This window comes from Piliocolobus tephrosceles, chromosome 5 (genome assembly GCF_002776525.5).
Source record: "Piliocolobus tephrosceles isolate RC106 chromosome 5, ASM277652v3, whole genome shotgun sequence".
Taxonomy (NCBI): domain Eukaryota; kingdom Metazoa; phylum Chordata; class Mammalia; order Primates; family Cercopithecidae; genus Piliocolobus; species Piliocolobus tephrosceles.
In genome coordinates, this window is record NC_045438.1 from 48,979,809 (window position 1) to 48,997,595 (window position 17,787).

The 17,787-nt window shown below is 42.6% G+C and overlaps 1 protein-coding gene across 1 annotated transcript in view; it reads left to right on the top strand.

Moving 5' to 3' along the window:
* SASH1 (SAM and SH3 domain containing 1) overlaps positions 1–17,787 on the top strand; it is a 211,561-nt gene that overhangs the window by 122,465 nt on the left and 71,309 nt on the right. Inside the window, exons 5-7 of the mRNA XM_023188427.2 lie at positions 6,232–6,272; positions 9,393–9,479; positions 12,099–12,211. Of these exons, the coding sequence (XP_023044195.1) occupies positions 6,232–6,272; positions 9,393–9,479; positions 12,099–12,211 (241 nt within the window). The remainder of the gene's footprint in view (positions 1–6,231; positions 6,273–9,392; positions 9,480–12,098; positions 12,212–17,787) is intronic.

A 17,787-nucleotide genomic window follows, 5' to 3' on the forward strand; every position in this document is an offset into this window, starting at 1 on the left:
CTTCTCCTTCTCCTTCTCCTTCTCCTTCTCCTTCTCCTTCTCCTTCTTCTTCTTCTTCTTCTTCTTCTTTTTTTTTTTTGTTGGTTATAATGAAATTTCTGGACAGCTCACCAAAGCCAAAACATGAAGTGTATTTTAGGAATTTCTTTATGCTTGACCATTCATTGCACTTTTCTAGTGTACTGGACTCAGTATGTAGAAATGAGACAGAGTTGTCTTTGTCTGGATGTAACTTAGACTATTTGTATATAAACAGAAGAAGAAAAATGAGTTTGAGCCATGGTATTTGGCCTCCTTTCCTTCTAGAAGCAGATAGGGGGTCTTGCAATAGCCAGATAGTCAATTCCTAAAAAGTGTTCTTGGAACATTTAGTTCTGACACTTCCATAGACCATGGTCAGATTTGGTGTTGAAAACTTTCTGTTTTTGCAAGTTCTTCTGAGTATCATTTTAGCAATTTACTTAAGAGCTGGGCCAGTATATAATGGTATCCCCTTTCTGTCTATCCCTTAAATAATAGAAAAGAGGCATCCTGTTAAAGAATGTATACAGTTTGGAATTCTGTTATACAAATGAGAAGGAGTCTGGGGAAGAGGGTGAGTTGTTGGACTCAGGAGTCAGAGACGTGGCCACCAAGCCCCGTTATGCCCTTGCCCAGCACGACTGGACCTCAAGCATGTCATCACTCCAGTCTCAGTCTCACTGATAGTCCTATTCTGTGTGTGTGTGGGAGGGGGGTGGGTAATGAGAGTTTTGCGTTTGAGAGGTGGAATTCCATACAAGTGTAAAGAATTTCATGTTGACCTGTGTGTGTTCCTCCTCCTACTCTGTGGTCTTATGAGGATCTCCACTGTAAAGCAGTAGGCTCACTGGGAAAGAAAATATGGCAACCTAGAGTTTCCACTGTGTGGAGTGTGAGGCTGCAATATAATTTTTTTTTTTTTTTGGTTAAGATGGAGTCTTACTTTGTCACCCAGGCTGGAGTGCAGTGGCACGATCTCAGCTCACTGCAATCTCCACCTCCTGGGTTCAAGCGATTCTCCTGCCTCAGCCTCCTAAGTAGCCGCGATTATACCACGCCTGGCTAATTGTTGTATTTTTTGTAGACATGGGGTTTCACCATGTTGGCCAGGCTGGACTCGAACTCCTGACCTCATGTGATCCTCCCGTCTCAGCCTCAAAGTGCTGGGATTACAGGCATGAGCCACTGCGCCCAGCTGCAATATGATTTTTGTAAAATGGTGTTTAATAATATTCTAGCCAGAAAGGTAAAAGAGCACTCTGCCTGCTTTTCCTTCTCCCACTGGCTGTTCATCCTAAGTCTCATTGCTGGGCCTCACCTTCTCTTTCTGACCCCTAAAAATCGGGTTGGCCCAGAGCTCAGTCTTCAGAGTGTTCAGCCAGGCTGAGAGCTTAGAGTATGCGAGTCACTTACAAATTCTTATCTGCAGCTCTAGACTCGCATTTCCAACTGTTTCTTTACTGTCTCCACAGGGATGTTTAATAAGCACCGCACACTTAGCATGTCCAAAGGGGACCTCTTGTTCCCTCCCCTGCTGTTCCCCTGCCCAGCTTTCCCCATCTGGAGAAGTGAATGTTATTTCATTATTTAGGTTTCTGCGCAGAGAAGCCTTTTCTGTCCCATCACCTCAATTTCTCCTCACTCCTTGACTCTGCAGTCACCCTCCTTGAATCTGTCTTGTTTATTGCTATGTTCTCAGGACCTCAGAGGATGCATGACTCCTACTGAGAGGTGAATAAATAAATACTGAATGAAAGAATGAGTGAAAATGAATAACAAAGCAATTTAGCAAAGAATTTGTTAAAGACAGAGGTAGGAGGAAAGAAACTAGTTCAGTTCTGGGAATACTGTCTCTTAAATTATTATTTTTTAATGGGATTGATAAATTCCTTAATGTAGGAATTTTCTTAAGTGAATTTTGCCTTCAGGAACAGCTAAAGCAGTTTAGGGATCTTGAGGAAAAATGTTGACACTTAAGTAGGTTTGGGGTCTTAATAGTAGGAATTACTGATGAACAAGTATTTGCTAAGGTTCAGTTCTGAGATGTTAAATCCAATACTCGATGATAATTAAATGTTTAAATGGATTTTTAAAGCACAGCAGATTATTAATTATTGCTCCCTGGTCATCACAATTCATGCTGAAGTTCCCATCCTTTTTGCCCACTGACAATGAAAAAGATGAGTCCAAAGAGCAGATCCACCTGGAGGAAGGAGGTACTACCAGGAGGCCTCTTTGGAGCTGATGCCTGAGCATTATTTCTTCCACCAGGAGATCAGTAAATGACCCCTTCCACCTGCTGCCATCCACATTTGGACTTGGGTTGTATCATTGATTTTTGCTCCTGCTGGATGAATTTTAATAATCAGTCTCAGGGAGAAAGGAGATGGCATTTTGCATTGCTTCTATGCCAGCTTCTGTTTGCAGGGAGAAAGTCACTGCATCCAAATTCGTACGGTGTCATTTTCCTCCTTTGCAAATTTGATGAGTTGGGGAGCCTCGCTCTTATGAAACATGGGCTTATTATTCTTTGGCCAGCATCTAGGTGGTGAACTTGTGAAATTTTAAAAACAAAATCCCACTCACCACAGCAAGATGAATAGAAAAACTACAGTGCCATCTGCTGGCATCCTGGGGAAATTCAAGCACTGCCTGGGCCAAGTCCAAACCAAAGGATAAACTTATTTAAAGTGTGTGATAGTTTAAAGACAGTAGATTAAAAATAATGAAAATATTGTCAGTCATCATTTCAGAGAGGAAAATGCAATTACATTTTGGGATAATGGTGTAGCACTGGGAGCGTACGTTTTTCTGCAGTGCACTTTTTGAAGTATTTTGATGACTTTCAGGGAAAGTAAAATTTCACAATTTATGTTTTCACTTATTACATCATCAGTTGTATCCTGAGGTAGGGATATTTGGTCCATAGCAGTTAGGTCAAGACTTCTCTAGTCCTGGCCAGGCATGGTGGCTCACGCCTATAATCCCAGCACTTTGGGAGGCCAAGGCAGGCAGATCACCTGAGGCCAGGAGTTCAAGTCCAGCCTGGCCAACATGGTGAAACCCCATCTCTACTAAAAATACAAAAATTAGCCAGGCGTAGTGACACATACCTGTAGTCCCAGGAGGGTGAGGCAGGAGAATCGCTTGAACTTGGGAAGCGGAGGTTGCAGTGAGCTGAGATCGCACCACTGCACTCCAGCCTGGGCAACAGAGGGAGACTCTGTGTCCAAAAAAAGGGGGACGTTTCTAGTCCTTAGGGTGAGGACAAAAATACATATGGGGCTCCCTGTGCCTCTGGTGGCCCCTTACAGAAAACATGTTTAACCAGCTGCAGACCCCGGCCCACTGAAGTAAGACGGGCAGCTGAGTTCCATGACTTGAAGTGCAAAGTACAGCACAGTAAGATTTTTTTAAAAAAATTAAGAATCTAAACTGAGCAGAAACGCTTTCTTCTTTCTGAAGGATTTCCTGCCTCAGTCCCAGCCAACAAGCTTGCTCTTATTTTGCTCCCACTTCTCCCATGGCCCTGAGCACGTTACATTTGCTGCTTCTCTTCCTCATTCTTCTCCTCCTCCCCTCCCCCCGCTTTTTTGTCCCTGTCTTCCTCCATCCCTCACCTGTGGGTCTCCTTTCTTCCTGTGCATCCATGTACCTTACTTGTGCTGTTGTTCAGTATGTTTTGGCTGAATGATTTAAAATTTGACATGGCTACCTCCTAAAAGCCTTGCAGGTAAATACAGGTATTTTCATTTTTGTGTGGATAGGAGGAAGGAGAGTAGGTCCTAGCCATGTTTTGGTACAATTTGATGATGAGATTTTCCTTACATGTTCTGTATTCACAGCTCAGGAATAAGGGGAAATAACTAGAATTCAAATCTGGCTCTTGTCCTTTGTAGCGGTTTCTCCCCTGATTCTGTTCTTAGCTCTGATTCTCCCTTAGTTTACAATAGAAAGCTTTCAGATTTTTGTGCTGGTCATCAACAGTTCTCTGCACTCAGATGTGGAGAATGGTGGTGCTTGCTGGGCATGGGCCTGCCACTCAGAAATGGCACCCAGTGGTCAGCCCACACCAGTGCAGCTACACCAAAGGATGGTGGCTTATTAAAGGCGGCTCTGCATGGAAAAGCCTCCCTCCCCTCTCTCTGGTCACCTTAGATTCTCAAGGTCCTTTTATCCAAAAGGTAGGCAGAAAATCACTGTAGGTGATTAGGATGTTCAATTCTTCTTCCTCTGAATGAGACAGAGTCTCATTCAGTCACCCAGTTTGGAGGTCAGTGGTGTGATCATAGCTGACTACAACCTCGAACTCCTGGGCTCAAGTAGTCCTCCTCCTGCAGCCTCCTGAGTGGCTAGAACTAGAACTATAGGTGCATGTCACTATGCCCAGTTAAACTTAAAAAAAAAAAAAATTTTTTTTAAGAGAAGGTGTCTCACTATGTTGCCCAGGCTGCTCTCCTCCTGCCTCAGCCTTTCCTCTAATTTTTTCAGTGTAACTCATATCTGGCCTCCCACTTTCTTATCTTCCCAAACCTTCAGATGCAAAAATCACCTCTTCCATCTTCCTTCCTGGCGATGAACTTGTACTGAAGATTCAGGTTTAAATCCCCCAAGTGTCTGTGTCTGTTCTGATGTAGGTGCCTTCTTTCTGGTTTCCCTTGGCTGCAAGCCCAAGGATACTGTATTTTCCTTCTGGGATTTGGGTACACCTAATGAAAGATTTTGCTCCACCCTCTACTGTTCCCTTTTTTTTTTTTTTTTTTTGAGACACAGTTTCACTCTGTCGCCCAGTCTGGAGTGCAGTGGCGCGATCTTGGCTCAGTTCAACCTCTGCCTCCCAGATTCAAGCAATTCTCCTGCCTCAGCTTCCCAAGTAGCTGGGATTATGGACCTGTGCCACCAAGCCTAGCTAATTTTTGTATTTTTAGTAGACATGGGGCTTTGCCATGTTGTCCAGTCTGGTCTCAAACTCCTGACCTCAAGTGATCCACCTGCCTCATTCCCTTTTTGATACAACCAATTTTAACTTTCTTTGGTTTTCCCGCTTTCTTTCTTTCAATTTTGTTTGTCTTAAGTTTTTTTCTGGAGAAATGTTTAATGAACTGGTTTTGGGCTGTGTACACATTTCAGATTATTTGGGTTAGTTTGTATCTGCCTTCACAAACTGGCAGCCAAAGGTGTTGGGGTTGGGGGGGGGGGTGGTCCAAATTCAATGCCCAGACATGTATTGATTGATTTGGACACATTTTTAAAAACATTGGTTTATTTGCCATCACTTAAAAATGTTAGAGCTCTCGTATAAAAATACAGATTTCTGGCCGGGCACAGTGGCTCACACCTGTAATCCCAGCACTTTGGGGGGCTGAGGCAGGAGGATTGCATGAGGTCAGGAGTTCCAGACCAGTCTGGCCAACATGGTGAAACCTCATCTCTACTAAAAATATAAAAATTAGCCAGGCGTGATGGTGCATACCTGTAATCTCAGCTACTTGGTAGGCTGAGACAGGAGAATCGCTTGAACCCGAGGAGGCGGAGGTTGCAATGAGCTAAGATCATGCCACTGTACTCCAGCCTGGGCAATAGAGCAAGACTCTGTCTCAAAAACAAAAACAAAAACAAAATGCAGATTTCTGGCTTCTCTTTGAACATTGGAAGATTCAGCAGGATAGACATTGCACTTGCCAACTGGCAGCAACCAACTGGAGGAACTATGTACTGGCCACCCCCTCTGTTAAGGGCACTCAATATCCTGTTGTGAGTCTCTCACCCACCTCCCTGCCCCCTTCGTTTTTCTAGAGCCGACCACTGTACTTATCTGCGGGCCCAAGTGGCATTTGTGGTGCTGAGTTTATGTTTTCATTATTATTTGCTTTCTCTTTTCCTCTTCCACAAGAGACTTCCCAATGGCAGTAACTTCACTGTATTAATAGTTCATGGAATGAAAGGCACTTCCGCTATCTAGTGAAGTCTGTCTTCTTCATTTAATATTACAGGTCTCACCTTCGAGTGAGTCTTTAATAAATGTCGGCAAATGGCAATTGAGTCTATTTCTAGGAAGTCAGCAGACGGTTAGAAAAAGCCAGTGGTAAATAGCCTGTAACAGTTTCCCTGGCTGTATTAAGTAGTATTGATGCCAGGTCAAACTAGTTAGGATTTTCAGTTCTCCCATGAAAGCAAGGCTCCCTGGTAATCTGATTTGTTTTTTTCTAGGAACCCTCTTCATAAATCAAACTCGGAAGACAACTCTGTAGGTCAGTACCACTTTTCTTGGTTTACCTATTTAATTATTTTAATACTTTATAAAAAACATGAACATGTGAAAATACAAAACCCACAATAATCCTTCTACTCAGAAATAAACACTGTTATGATTTTGATGTACATCCTTATTCTCCTTTTTCTAGGGGGTTTTAAAAAAACATAATTCTGATCATATTCTGCATACTGTTTTATAGTTTTCAAGTTGAGTACGTTATGAGCATTTTCCCATGACTGAATATTCTCTATGTTAATAGAGAAAAAATTAGAAGCAACCTAAATATCCAGCAAAGAACGAACTGGTTAATTAACTTATGGCACATCCAATATGGTGGAATATTACGCAGACTTAAAAATTTACTGCTGCTCTAAAAATCCTGGGGTCTGTGTCCCTAATAATGTCCTTAGGATACATCCTTCAATTTGGAATTTTTTGGATCCAAGATTATGCATAATTAAGGCATTGCATATTTTATATATTCTTGATTATAAAATTCACTCTTGATTTAGTAACAGCTATTCTGTTTGGGTCAGAGGGTGGGTAGGTGGTAGTGATTAGGGGCATAAGTACTCAATCAAACCTGGCTGCCTGCCTTTGAATCTGCCAACTCAATAGCTATTACCTTGTACAGCTCACTTGCACCAAGCCTCAGTTTTCTCATCTGCTAGGTGGGAACAATGATGCATCATATAATTGAGTATTAAATGAAATTTGCCATTAGATAGCAAAGTGCCTGGATATAGTAGCTGAATAAATGTTAGCTGTTACCGTTTATTAGGCTGCATCTCTGTTTCAGAAACTTGAAAATGGGAGAAGGAAGAAGGGAATATAGCTTATAATTAAAGAAATATATTCTCAGCCTGTTCAGTGGCTCACTTCTCTTATCCCAGGAATTTGGAAGGCCAAGGAGGGAGAATTGCTTGAGCCCAGGAGTTAAGAGACTGACCTGAGCAACATAGCAAGATGCTCTCTCTACCAAAAATTTAAAAATTAGCTGGACATGGCAGTATGCACCTGTAGTCCCAGCTACTTGGGAGACTGAGGTGGGCGGATCCCTTGAGCCCAAGAGTTTGAGGCTACAGTGAGCTGTGATTGCACCACTGCACTCCAGCTTGGATGAAGATACCATGTCTCTTAAAATGAAAATAAATAGGCTGGATATGGTGGTTCACATCTGTAATCCCAGCACTGTGGGAGGCCAAGGCGGGTGGATCATGATGTAGGAGTTCGAGACCAGCCGGGCCAATATGGTGAAACCCCATCTCTACTAAAAATACAAAAATTAGCCGGGCGTGGTAGCTTGTGCCTATAATCCCAGCTACTCAGGAGGCTGAGGCAGGAGAATCGCCTGCACCCAGGAGGCAGAAGTTATAGTGAGCCAAGATTGCACCACTGCACTCCAGCCTGGGCGACAGAGCAAGACTTCGTCTCAAAAGAAAGAAAGAAAAGAAAAAGAAAAAAGAAAGAAAATAAACATTCCCGAACTGTCCAAGAGCAAGGTTGAGTTAATAACTAGTCAGCTTTAACCCTGCATGTCTGACATTTGCTTCAGTGTTAAGCCCAAAGGCAGTGGGTGATACAAAACTTGCCATGAAGCTCTGTCTTTGGTGGAAAGGCTCCGGTTTCATTCCCACAGCTCTGGGGGCTGTCAAAACTTAAATGTGCCGGCATCCTGTTTTGACAGACGACGCCCTTTCTAGCCTGGGAGCACCATAGACGTGGTTCCCACATGTCTGCTTCATTGCTTGGCACCACCAGTCTAGACTGGGGAAACCCATCACTGGGTCCTGTTTCCAGTGGCCATGGAGCAACCAGACAGACAACAAGTGGTGACAGAGCTGCTACTTTGAATGTGCCACATCAGCACGATGGCAGACACCACTGCTGCTGCTTTTTATTTGTAAAGAATAAAGGACTGCTCTACCCGCTCATTTTACTTACTCTCCCCTTTTGCTTTGCTTTTAAAAAGGTATTACATATTATTGATGATCAGAACCCTACCACATATTAAAAATGTCTAGCTATAGCAGCGAGTTTGTTTTCACTTGAAAGTCACTGCAGTAGTCTGGAAAGGATGGGGGGTAGGGCGGGTAGAGAGAGACCCATTTGGGAGATGTCACCGCCGGATTGCAGGCTTTCTTTTCTTTGTGCCCAGGGTAAGCTGTAGTTGGGTCACCAGGTAGCCTGAATGCCAGGGAGTGCCATATGCATGCCATAGCGAGATCCATGCAGACCACACTTCTGAGAATAACAGTGGGGGCCAGACCCTCAGACCCAGGAGACCAACTCCCCTGACCTGTGGGCCCAGGACATACCAACCGTTCTGTTCTTGTGGTTAAATCTGGAATAACAGAAATAAACCAAGGGTAGATCAACAACAGAAATAACAACAAAACAAAGTGAGCTTCTTAAAATACCCTGTTTGTGGTGTACTCGAAATAATTGTGGCTAAGACCAAAGAGGGGAAATACACTGCAAGACGAGGCCAAATTAGGCATACTAGTTAAACAAACATCAAAGTAAGCACAAGAATGCATGTTTTGCCTTCCTTTTTGGTGTTTCTTTTTTTCTTTTTCTTTTATTTTTTTTTTTTTAGACGGAGTCTTGCTCTGTCGCCCAGGCTGGAGTGCAGTGGCCGGATCTCAGCTCACTGCAAGCTCCGCCTCCCGGGTTCACGCCATTCTCCTGCCTCAGCCTCCCGAGTAGCTGGGACTGCAGGCGCCTGCCACCTTGCCCGGCTAGTTTTTTTTGTATTTTTTAAGTAGAGACGGGGTTTCACCGTGTTAGCCAGGATGGTCTCGATCTCCTGACCTCGTGATCCACCCGTCTCGGCCTCCCAAAGTGCTGGGATTACAGGCTTGAGCCACCGCACCCAGCCGATGTTTCTGTTTTTCATCTTAACCTCACTGCACCATATCTTGCTACTAGGAAATTTGCATTTCTTTTAAACAACTTTATAGCCATCTCCTATTCTTTCACAAACTGAAAGAAGAAAAACTGTCCTTTTGTGAAATCAAAGTATTCTTACCAGCTTTGAATTATAAGGAAGAGGCTACTTTTGTTATTAATGAATTTATTGCTTGTGCTTTTTCTTCCTTTTTTTTTTCCAAAGGAAAAGGAGACTGGAAGAAGAAAAATAAGTATTTCTGGCAGAACTTCCGAAAGAACCAGAAAGGAATAATGAGACAGACTTCAAAAGGTACTGCAATGCAGCTGGCGGACAGTAGGCCCTTTTAGCTCTAACATGTGGAGAAGCCTGTGCTGTTAATCTCAGTGGATACTGTAAGTTAGTGTAACTCACTGCATGTGCCCATAAGATGTTCAACTTTTCTGACATTCCTGTTGTTACTTTAAGACTTTGTCCCAGTAATTTTCTTTTTTTTTAAGTAAAAAAAAAAAAAAAAAAACCAACAGGGGACAAGTTCACAGTTCTTCCCTTTCATTGATCTGAGAGCAGAGGCCGAATCTTTAGTTTTCTCAGTCGCACCAACCTCAGAAAGATCTTTTCTCTCATCAAGATCTAGCCTGAAAGGACCTAGAGAGCCCTCGTATGTGTTGGTTTGGGGCTCTCCTGTCCGCGCTCCCACTGAGGGCCTTTGCATTCTTCTGAACTTCTGATGCTCTCCTGCAGCGGGACGGTTATGGGGTGTTGCCCCTGGAAACTCCAGTGGTCTGACGTCATGGGAATTTGCCTGGGCGGCTTTGTGAAGGGAGTTCTGCCTACTCTTGGCTGTATCTTTTGTTGTTGTTTATATAGTAAGTAAATATGTCATTCCTTTGAGGCTCAGTTACATAATTTATGTTTCCCCAGTATTCAGAGAAGAAACCGGAGCAAATCCACTTCCAGATTCCAGTCCAGCTGAATGAGGTTATCACTAGATATAAAGTTTTCCTTGACCACCAGTGACACTACTTGTTTTCCTTTACAAACCTTAGTGTCCTGCGCTATGTGGAACGTCTATCTAATTATCTGTACACGTGGAAATGAGAAAAATGGATGTGAACAGTAGACACGTCACAGCATACCTGGGTTCCTTGGCAACATTCCACATGGTTTTTTTTTTTTCAAGTTGTCCTACTTTTAAGCATTCCCAGTTTTTTGTATTCACCCGGCATCACTTGTGATTCAAAATAAACCTTGGATTCTAAAAAAAAAAGAGTCTAATTTAGAAAGAAAGCTTAGGAGAAAGGGAGAGGTACAAGAGGGAGGGAAGGAAGAAGCCGACAGTTTACCAGCTATCGTGAATTTTTAAAGAACCCAACCAATTTCCCATCACCCTCTCTGCCATTTCAGGTGACACAGGTAGTAAAATGAATCAAACCAGCAGGCTTCTCTCTTCACCCTGCACACACTATTATTCTCCCTGTGAAAGTAGCAAAGGGAACTTGAGGAGTATTTTTGGATTGATTGATTACAAAATGGAAATAAGATGGAAATACAGGCAACATAAATTCCAAAGTCAGCTGTGCCTGAAATGGTTTCCTGCAAGTCTACAGGCAGACTCTTTCCCTCTGTCCTTTACACCAAAGGCAAATTAAGCCACAGCCGGGCATCCTAACGGTATTGGAAGCTGGTAAAAAGTATGCATGAGAAAGATGGGGAGGAGAGCAGGGTGCGGGACTAGAGTGGGGATGTTACAGCTCGTGTTCACTAACATGTCCTTCCCCACACACTGACCAGAGGCACCATTGCCCATTGTGGCTCAGATATACTAGAGGCAATAGCAGTCTGTTTGCTTTGTAGGAAAATCTTTGGAATCTAACAGAACATTCTCTTCTCTGTAGTTCTAGCTGCCTTCAGGTGTGAGTTGGAAGTTGATTTTCCCTCAGTTTGGAAACCAATTTATGACAATAATACTTTCAGATACAGACCTATATGGCACCCTTCTTCTGATTACCTGAACATGCTTCATGTCTGTGATTTGCACTTGGCATTTTTTTTTTTTTTTTTTTGGTCTTCAGATGGAGTCTTGCTCTGTCACCTAGGCTGGAGTGCAGTGGTGTGATCTCGGCTCACTGCAACCTTCGCCTCCTGGGTTCAAAGCAATTCTCCTGCTTCAGTCTCCTGAGTAGCTGGGATTACAGGTGCCTGCCACCACACCTGGCTAATTTCTGTATTTTTAGTTGAGACGGGGTTTCACCTTGTTGGCCAGGCTGGTCTCGAACTCCTGACCTCAAGTGGTCCACCTGCCTTGGCCTCCCAAAGTGCTGGGATTACAGGAATGAACCACTTCGCCCGGGTGCACTTAGTTTCGAGGAATAATAACAGTGAAATGGCTTAGTAGGATTGGAAGGTTTTGCCAGGCTGTGGGTCTGGACTCTGTGACATTCCTTCCTCTGTCATGACCTAGGGTTCTTTCCTACTTCTTTGCAAAAATATTTTCTTCTCATTTATATTTCAAATGAAAGGACACAGAGAACCCACAGCTGAAGGAGCCTTGGAATGCTTGTATGATCCAGTTGGGTGTATAAATTAGATCTTTACTCCACCTATAGTGAGGAGCTCTCTCTTACTTTCCTCCAAAACCCGTCCACTGGGCACACCATCTCAAAGGCTCTGATCATCTTGAAGGATTTGTTTCTAGGGTGACATGGTGACATCCACATGTTCTGCAAGCCTGTTTCTCAATCAGAGGTGCTTATTAGCTTCTTTAAAAGCAGCATATTTTCCCCACTCTTTGCTTCATCAGTAACGTTCAACATACATAGTGTCCTGAGCAACATTCTTCCCTCACCTGAGACAGCAGATATTCAGCATTGACGTTCTGTTTCGCTGTTCTTGTTTTCACTCCTGTTATTCTTTGTCCTCAATCTCCAGGAGAAGACGTTGGTTACGTTGCCAGTGAAATAACGATGAGCGATGAGGAGCGGATTCAGCTAATGATGATGGTCAAGGAAAAGATGATCACGATTGAGGAAGCACTTGCCAGGGTAAGCATGCAGATACCTGGTTTATATTTGTGAGGACTTGGCTTCCTGAAGTGTAAAAATGTTTGGGGCCATCAAGGGGTATAGGAATCAGGTACCCATGTTGTCAGATAAAATATTTATTCTTTTTACTTGAGACAAGCATTCTACTTTGTGAGGTGAAACTTCTATAGTCAATGAAAACACGAGCGAATGAATGAATGGCAGATATTTGTGATCTGTGGACCACATTAACGGGAAACATTCACAAGCCTTTTGAAAAGAACGTAATCAGTGGTAAAAGATTAATTATTAAATAAAAATCAAATATGCTAAAAACATTGCAAACATCAGGTTTGGTTTTGTTGTTGTTGTTGTTGTTGTTGTTGTTGTTTGAGATAGGATCTCACTGTGTTTCCCAGATTGTAGTGCAGTGGTGCGATCACAACTCACTGCAGCCTCAACCTCCTGGGCCCAAGCAATCCTCCCATGTCAGCCTCCTGAGTAGCTGGGACCACAAGTGTGTGACACCACACCTAGCTAATTTTTAAATTTTTTACAGAGACAGGGTCTCCTCATGTTGCTCAGGCTGGTCTCAAACCTGTGGGCTCAAGTGATCCTCTCACTTTGGCCTCCCAACATGTTAGAATTACAGGTGTAAGCAAGCACACCTGGCCTATAAATATCAGTTCTATAAGATGCCTTCACAAACTGAATTTTGAATAATCTAAAGGTTATACTTACATTCATATGTAAGTAAATATTAATTATAATTTATTGTGTGTGTTTTTTGTTTTTATTTTTATTTCCCCCGAGTCAAGTTAGGCACTACAAGAAGCCTAATTAACCTTTAGGATACTAGAGCAGCAGTTATAATAGTGAGGCAGCAATTTATTAAGAAATTCCCTGCTTTGTTGTTGAACCACAAACCCATTGATTCTTGGATTTTCACTTTGAACAGCTGGTTCAGTACTGTGCAGATAAGTCCCAAATAAACAGGTTTGGAAATTGACAAAAACCTTCAAACCACCAAGGAACCATTGAATGAGTTAAGACTTTACCATTGTCTTGTTCCATTTTGTGCTGCTGTAACAGAATACCACAGATTGGGTAATTCATCAAGAACAGGAATTTGTTGGCACACAGTTCCGGAGGCTGGGAAATCTAATGTCAAGGGGCCCCAGCAGGTTGGATGTCTGGTGAGACTATGCTCTCCTATGATGACGCCTTGTGTACTATGTCATCTGCAGGGAGGAAGGCTGGACGCTTATAAGCCAGAAGGAGGAATGCCAAGAAGCTAAAGGGGGCAAACTTGCCCTTTTATAATGACAGCAATACTACCCTATCACCTCCCAAAGTTTCACCTCTTAACACCACCACACCAGCTACCAAATTCTCACCATCAGCTTGGGGAGAGACAAACATTCAACACGTAGAAACCATAACATTCAACCTATAGCAACCATTGAGTGGAATCTTAAAGGTCTGAAACCTTGAAACAGTGGCACACATGTACTCAGTTTAGTTTAATATACAGTAGTTCCCTCTTACATGCAAGGGATATGTTCTAAGACCCCCAGTGGATGCCTGAAACTGCAGATGGTACCAAACCCTATACATACGGTGTAGGTTTTTTCTTATGTTCCTATGCATACATGTCCATGGTAGAGCTTAATCTATAAATTAGACATAATAAGAAATTAACAACAATAACTAAAAATAAAATAGAACAATTATGACAATATCCTGTAATAAAAGTTATGTGACAAAGATGTCCATTTTCACTACTGTTATTGAACATAGTACTGGAAGTCCTAGCTATAGCAATCAGGCAAGAGAAAGAAATAAAAGAGAACCAAAGACTCCACTGAAAAACTATTAGAACTGATAAATTAAGTAAAGTTGCAGGCTACAAAATCAACACATAAAAATCAGTAGCATTTCTGTATGCCAGCAATACATAATCTGAAAAGAAATCAAGAAAGTAATCCCATTTATAATAGCTACAAATAAAATACCTAAGAATAAACTCAACCAAAGAAGTGAAGCTGTCATTGTGAAAGCTTTCATTTTAATGAAAACAATAAAACATTGATGCAAGGAAAGGACACCAAAAAAAAAGAAAAAAGGAAAGCTATTCCATGTTCATGGATTAGAAGAATCAATATCATTAAAATGGCTATACTACCCAAAGCAATCTATAGATTCAGTGCAATCCATATCAAAATGCCAATGACATGCTTCACAGAATTAGAAGAAATAAACTTACACTTTGGGAGGCTCAGGTGGGCAGATCACTTGAGATCAGGAGTTCGGGACCAACCTGGCCAACATGGTGAAAGCCCGTCTCTACTAAAAATACAAAAATTAGCCGGGCGTGGTGGCGCCTGTCTGTAGCAAGCTACTTGGGAGGCTGAGGCAGAAGAATGGCTTGAATCGGGGAGGTGGAGGTTGCAATGAGCCGAGATCATTCCATTGAACTCCAGCCTGGGTGAGAGAGTGAGAATCCATCCACCCCCACCCTCCAAAGAAAAGGAAAGAAGAAAAAATAATCTTAAAATGTATATTGAACCACAGAATACGTAGAATAGCCAGAGCCATCCTGAGCAAAAAGAACAAAACTGGGGGAATGACATTAACTGACTTCAAATCTATACTGTGGAGCTGTAGTAACCAAACAGCATGGTCCTGGCATAAATCAGACATATAGACCAATGGAATAGAATAGAAAGCCCGGAAATAAACCCATCCATTTACAGTGAACTCACTTTCAACAAAGGTGCCAAGAATATACAATGGGGAAAGAACAATCTCTTCAATAAATGGTGCTGGGAAAATTGGATATTCATATGCAGAAGAATGAAACTAGACCCCTCTCTCTTGCCATATAGAAAAATCTAATCAAAATGGATTAAAGACAAATCTTTAAGACTCAACTATGAAACTAGTAAAAGAAAACATTGAGGAAATTCTCCAGGACATTGGACTGGGCAAAAATGTCTTGGGTGATACTGTAAAAGTACAGGCAGCTAAAACAAAAATGGACAAATGGGATCACATCATGTTAAAATGCTTCTGCACAGCAAACAAAGCAATCAGCAAAGTGAAAAGACAACCCACATACTGGGAGAAAATATTTGCAAACTACCCGTCGGACAAAGGATTAATAAATGGTATATGTGGAACTCAAACAACTCAATAGGAAAAAATCCAATAATCTAATTTTAAAAATGGAGAAAATATCTGAATAGACATTTCTCAGAAGGCATACAAAGGGAAAACAGACATGTGAAAAGGTGCTCAACATTATTGGTCATCAGAGAAATGCAAATCAAAACTATAATAAGATATCATCTCACCCCAATTAAAATGGCTTTGTGGTACAGAGTCTCACTCTGTCACCCAGGCTGGAATGCAGTGGCGAGATTTTGGCTCAGTGGGTTCAAGGGATTCTCCTGCCTCAGCCTCCCTTAAAAGCTGGGATCACAGGTGCCTGCCACCACATCTGGCTAATTTTTTTTTTTTTTTTTTTTGAGATGCAGTCTTGCTCTGTCGCCCAGGTTGGAGTGCAGCGGCACAATCTTGGCTCACTGCAACCTCCACATCCCAGGCTCCAACAATTCTCCTGCCTCAGCCTCCTGAGTAGCTGGGATTACAGGTGCCCACTACCATGCCTAGCTAATTTTTATATTTTTAGTAGAGACAGTGTTTCACCATGTTGGCCAGGCTGGTCTCGAACTCCTGACCTCAGGTGATCCATCTGCCTTGGCCTCCCAAAGTGTTGTGATTACAGGCGTGAGTCACTGCGCCTGGCCTAAAATGGCTGTTATCCAAAAGACAGGCAATAACAAATGCTGTTAAGGATATGGAGAAAGGGAGGGCCTCATATATTGTTGATGAGAATATAAATTATTACAACCACTATGGAGAACTATATGGAGGTTCCTCATGATACAAAAAATAGAACTACCGTATGATGCAGTAATCTCACTGCTAGTATCTACCCAAAAGAAGGGAAGTAAGCATAGAGCTATCTGCTCTCTCATGTTTTATTGCAGTGCTGTTGACAATAGCCAAGACTTGGAAGCAATCTAAGTGTCCATCAACAGATGAGTGGATTAAAAAAATGTGGTACATATACACAGTGGAACACTACCCAGTCATAAAAAAGAGTGAGTTTCTGTCATTTACAACAACATAGATGGAAGTGGAGGACATTATATTCAGTGAAATAAGCCAGGCACAGAAAGTCAAACTGCACAAGTTCTCACGCGTTTGTGGGAGGTAAAAATTAAAACAATTGAACTGATGGAGATAGAGAGTAGAATGATGGTTACCAGAGCCTGGGGATGGTAGTGAGGAGGTGAGGGGAAGTATGGATGGTTAATGGGTATGAAATGAATGACGAATGAAGAATGAATAGCATCCAGGGTTTGCTAGCACAAGAGGGTGACTACAGTCAACAATAATTTGTTGTACATTTAAAAATAACTAAAAGATTATAATTGGAATGCAGATGAGCAGCAGGTCGGTGCTGGGGCAGGTGGTGGAGTGGGTGGCAGGTGAAAGTGACAGCCTCCTGTCCATGCTGCTCCTCTCCTGCACCTTCATCCTCAGCCTGGTCTGCTTTGCCACAACAGTAACCACCTGGCCCAGCTGCCAGCTGGTGCAAAATGCTCATCATATGTTTTCTCTCCCATTCCATTCCTTGGGCATGCCATACAGTTGGGAAAAGTTCAATTGAATTTCTAGAAAGTGCATATGAGAAGTACGGGCATATGAGAAGTATGGACCGTGTTTAGTTTTTCTGTGATAAGCAAGATATTTACTCCTGGAGAGAGATGTGACTGCACCACTACTCTTTTTTTTGTTTTTTGAGACGGAGGTTTGCTCTTCCGGCCAAGCTGAAGTGAGGTAGCATGATCTCGGCTCACTGCAACCTCTACCTCCTGGGTTCAAGCGATTCTTCTGCCTCAGCTTCCTGAGTAGCTGGGATTATAGGCACCTGTCACCACGCCTGGCTACTTTTTGTATTTTTAGTCGAGACAGGGTTTTACCATGTTGGCCAGGCTGGTCTCGAACTCCTGACCTCATGTGATCCACCTGCCTCAGTCTCCCAACGTACTAGGATTACAGGCATGAGCCACTGCATCCAGCTGACTGCACCCTTTTTCAATAGTAAAACCAAAGATCTGAATGCAGACGATGTCTACAGTCATCTCAGGACACCTGTGTTTGGGAAGGGAGTTGAATGTGATATGCCTAATCCAATGTTCTTGGGGCAAGAGAAAATGTTAAAAAGTAGCCTTAATGTAGCCCACTTCAGACAGCAAGTTTCTATAACTGAAAAAGAAAAGAATACTTTCAAGTTGGGGAGAAAGTGGAGAAAAAAATCATGTGAAGCTGTTTCTGAAGTCATAATTTGATAGCTAGCCATGGTTTACATGGAAAGGAAATCAGAAGTCAACTCAGCGAGAAGTGGCACAGCTGTGTGCATACGTGAGTGGTGGCTTCAGGCCTTTGGCCTGGCTGCAGCCACCTTGGCCGCCTCTGCGTGGTTGCAGAAGCAGCTACAAAGCTCATTGAGAGCACGACTATTG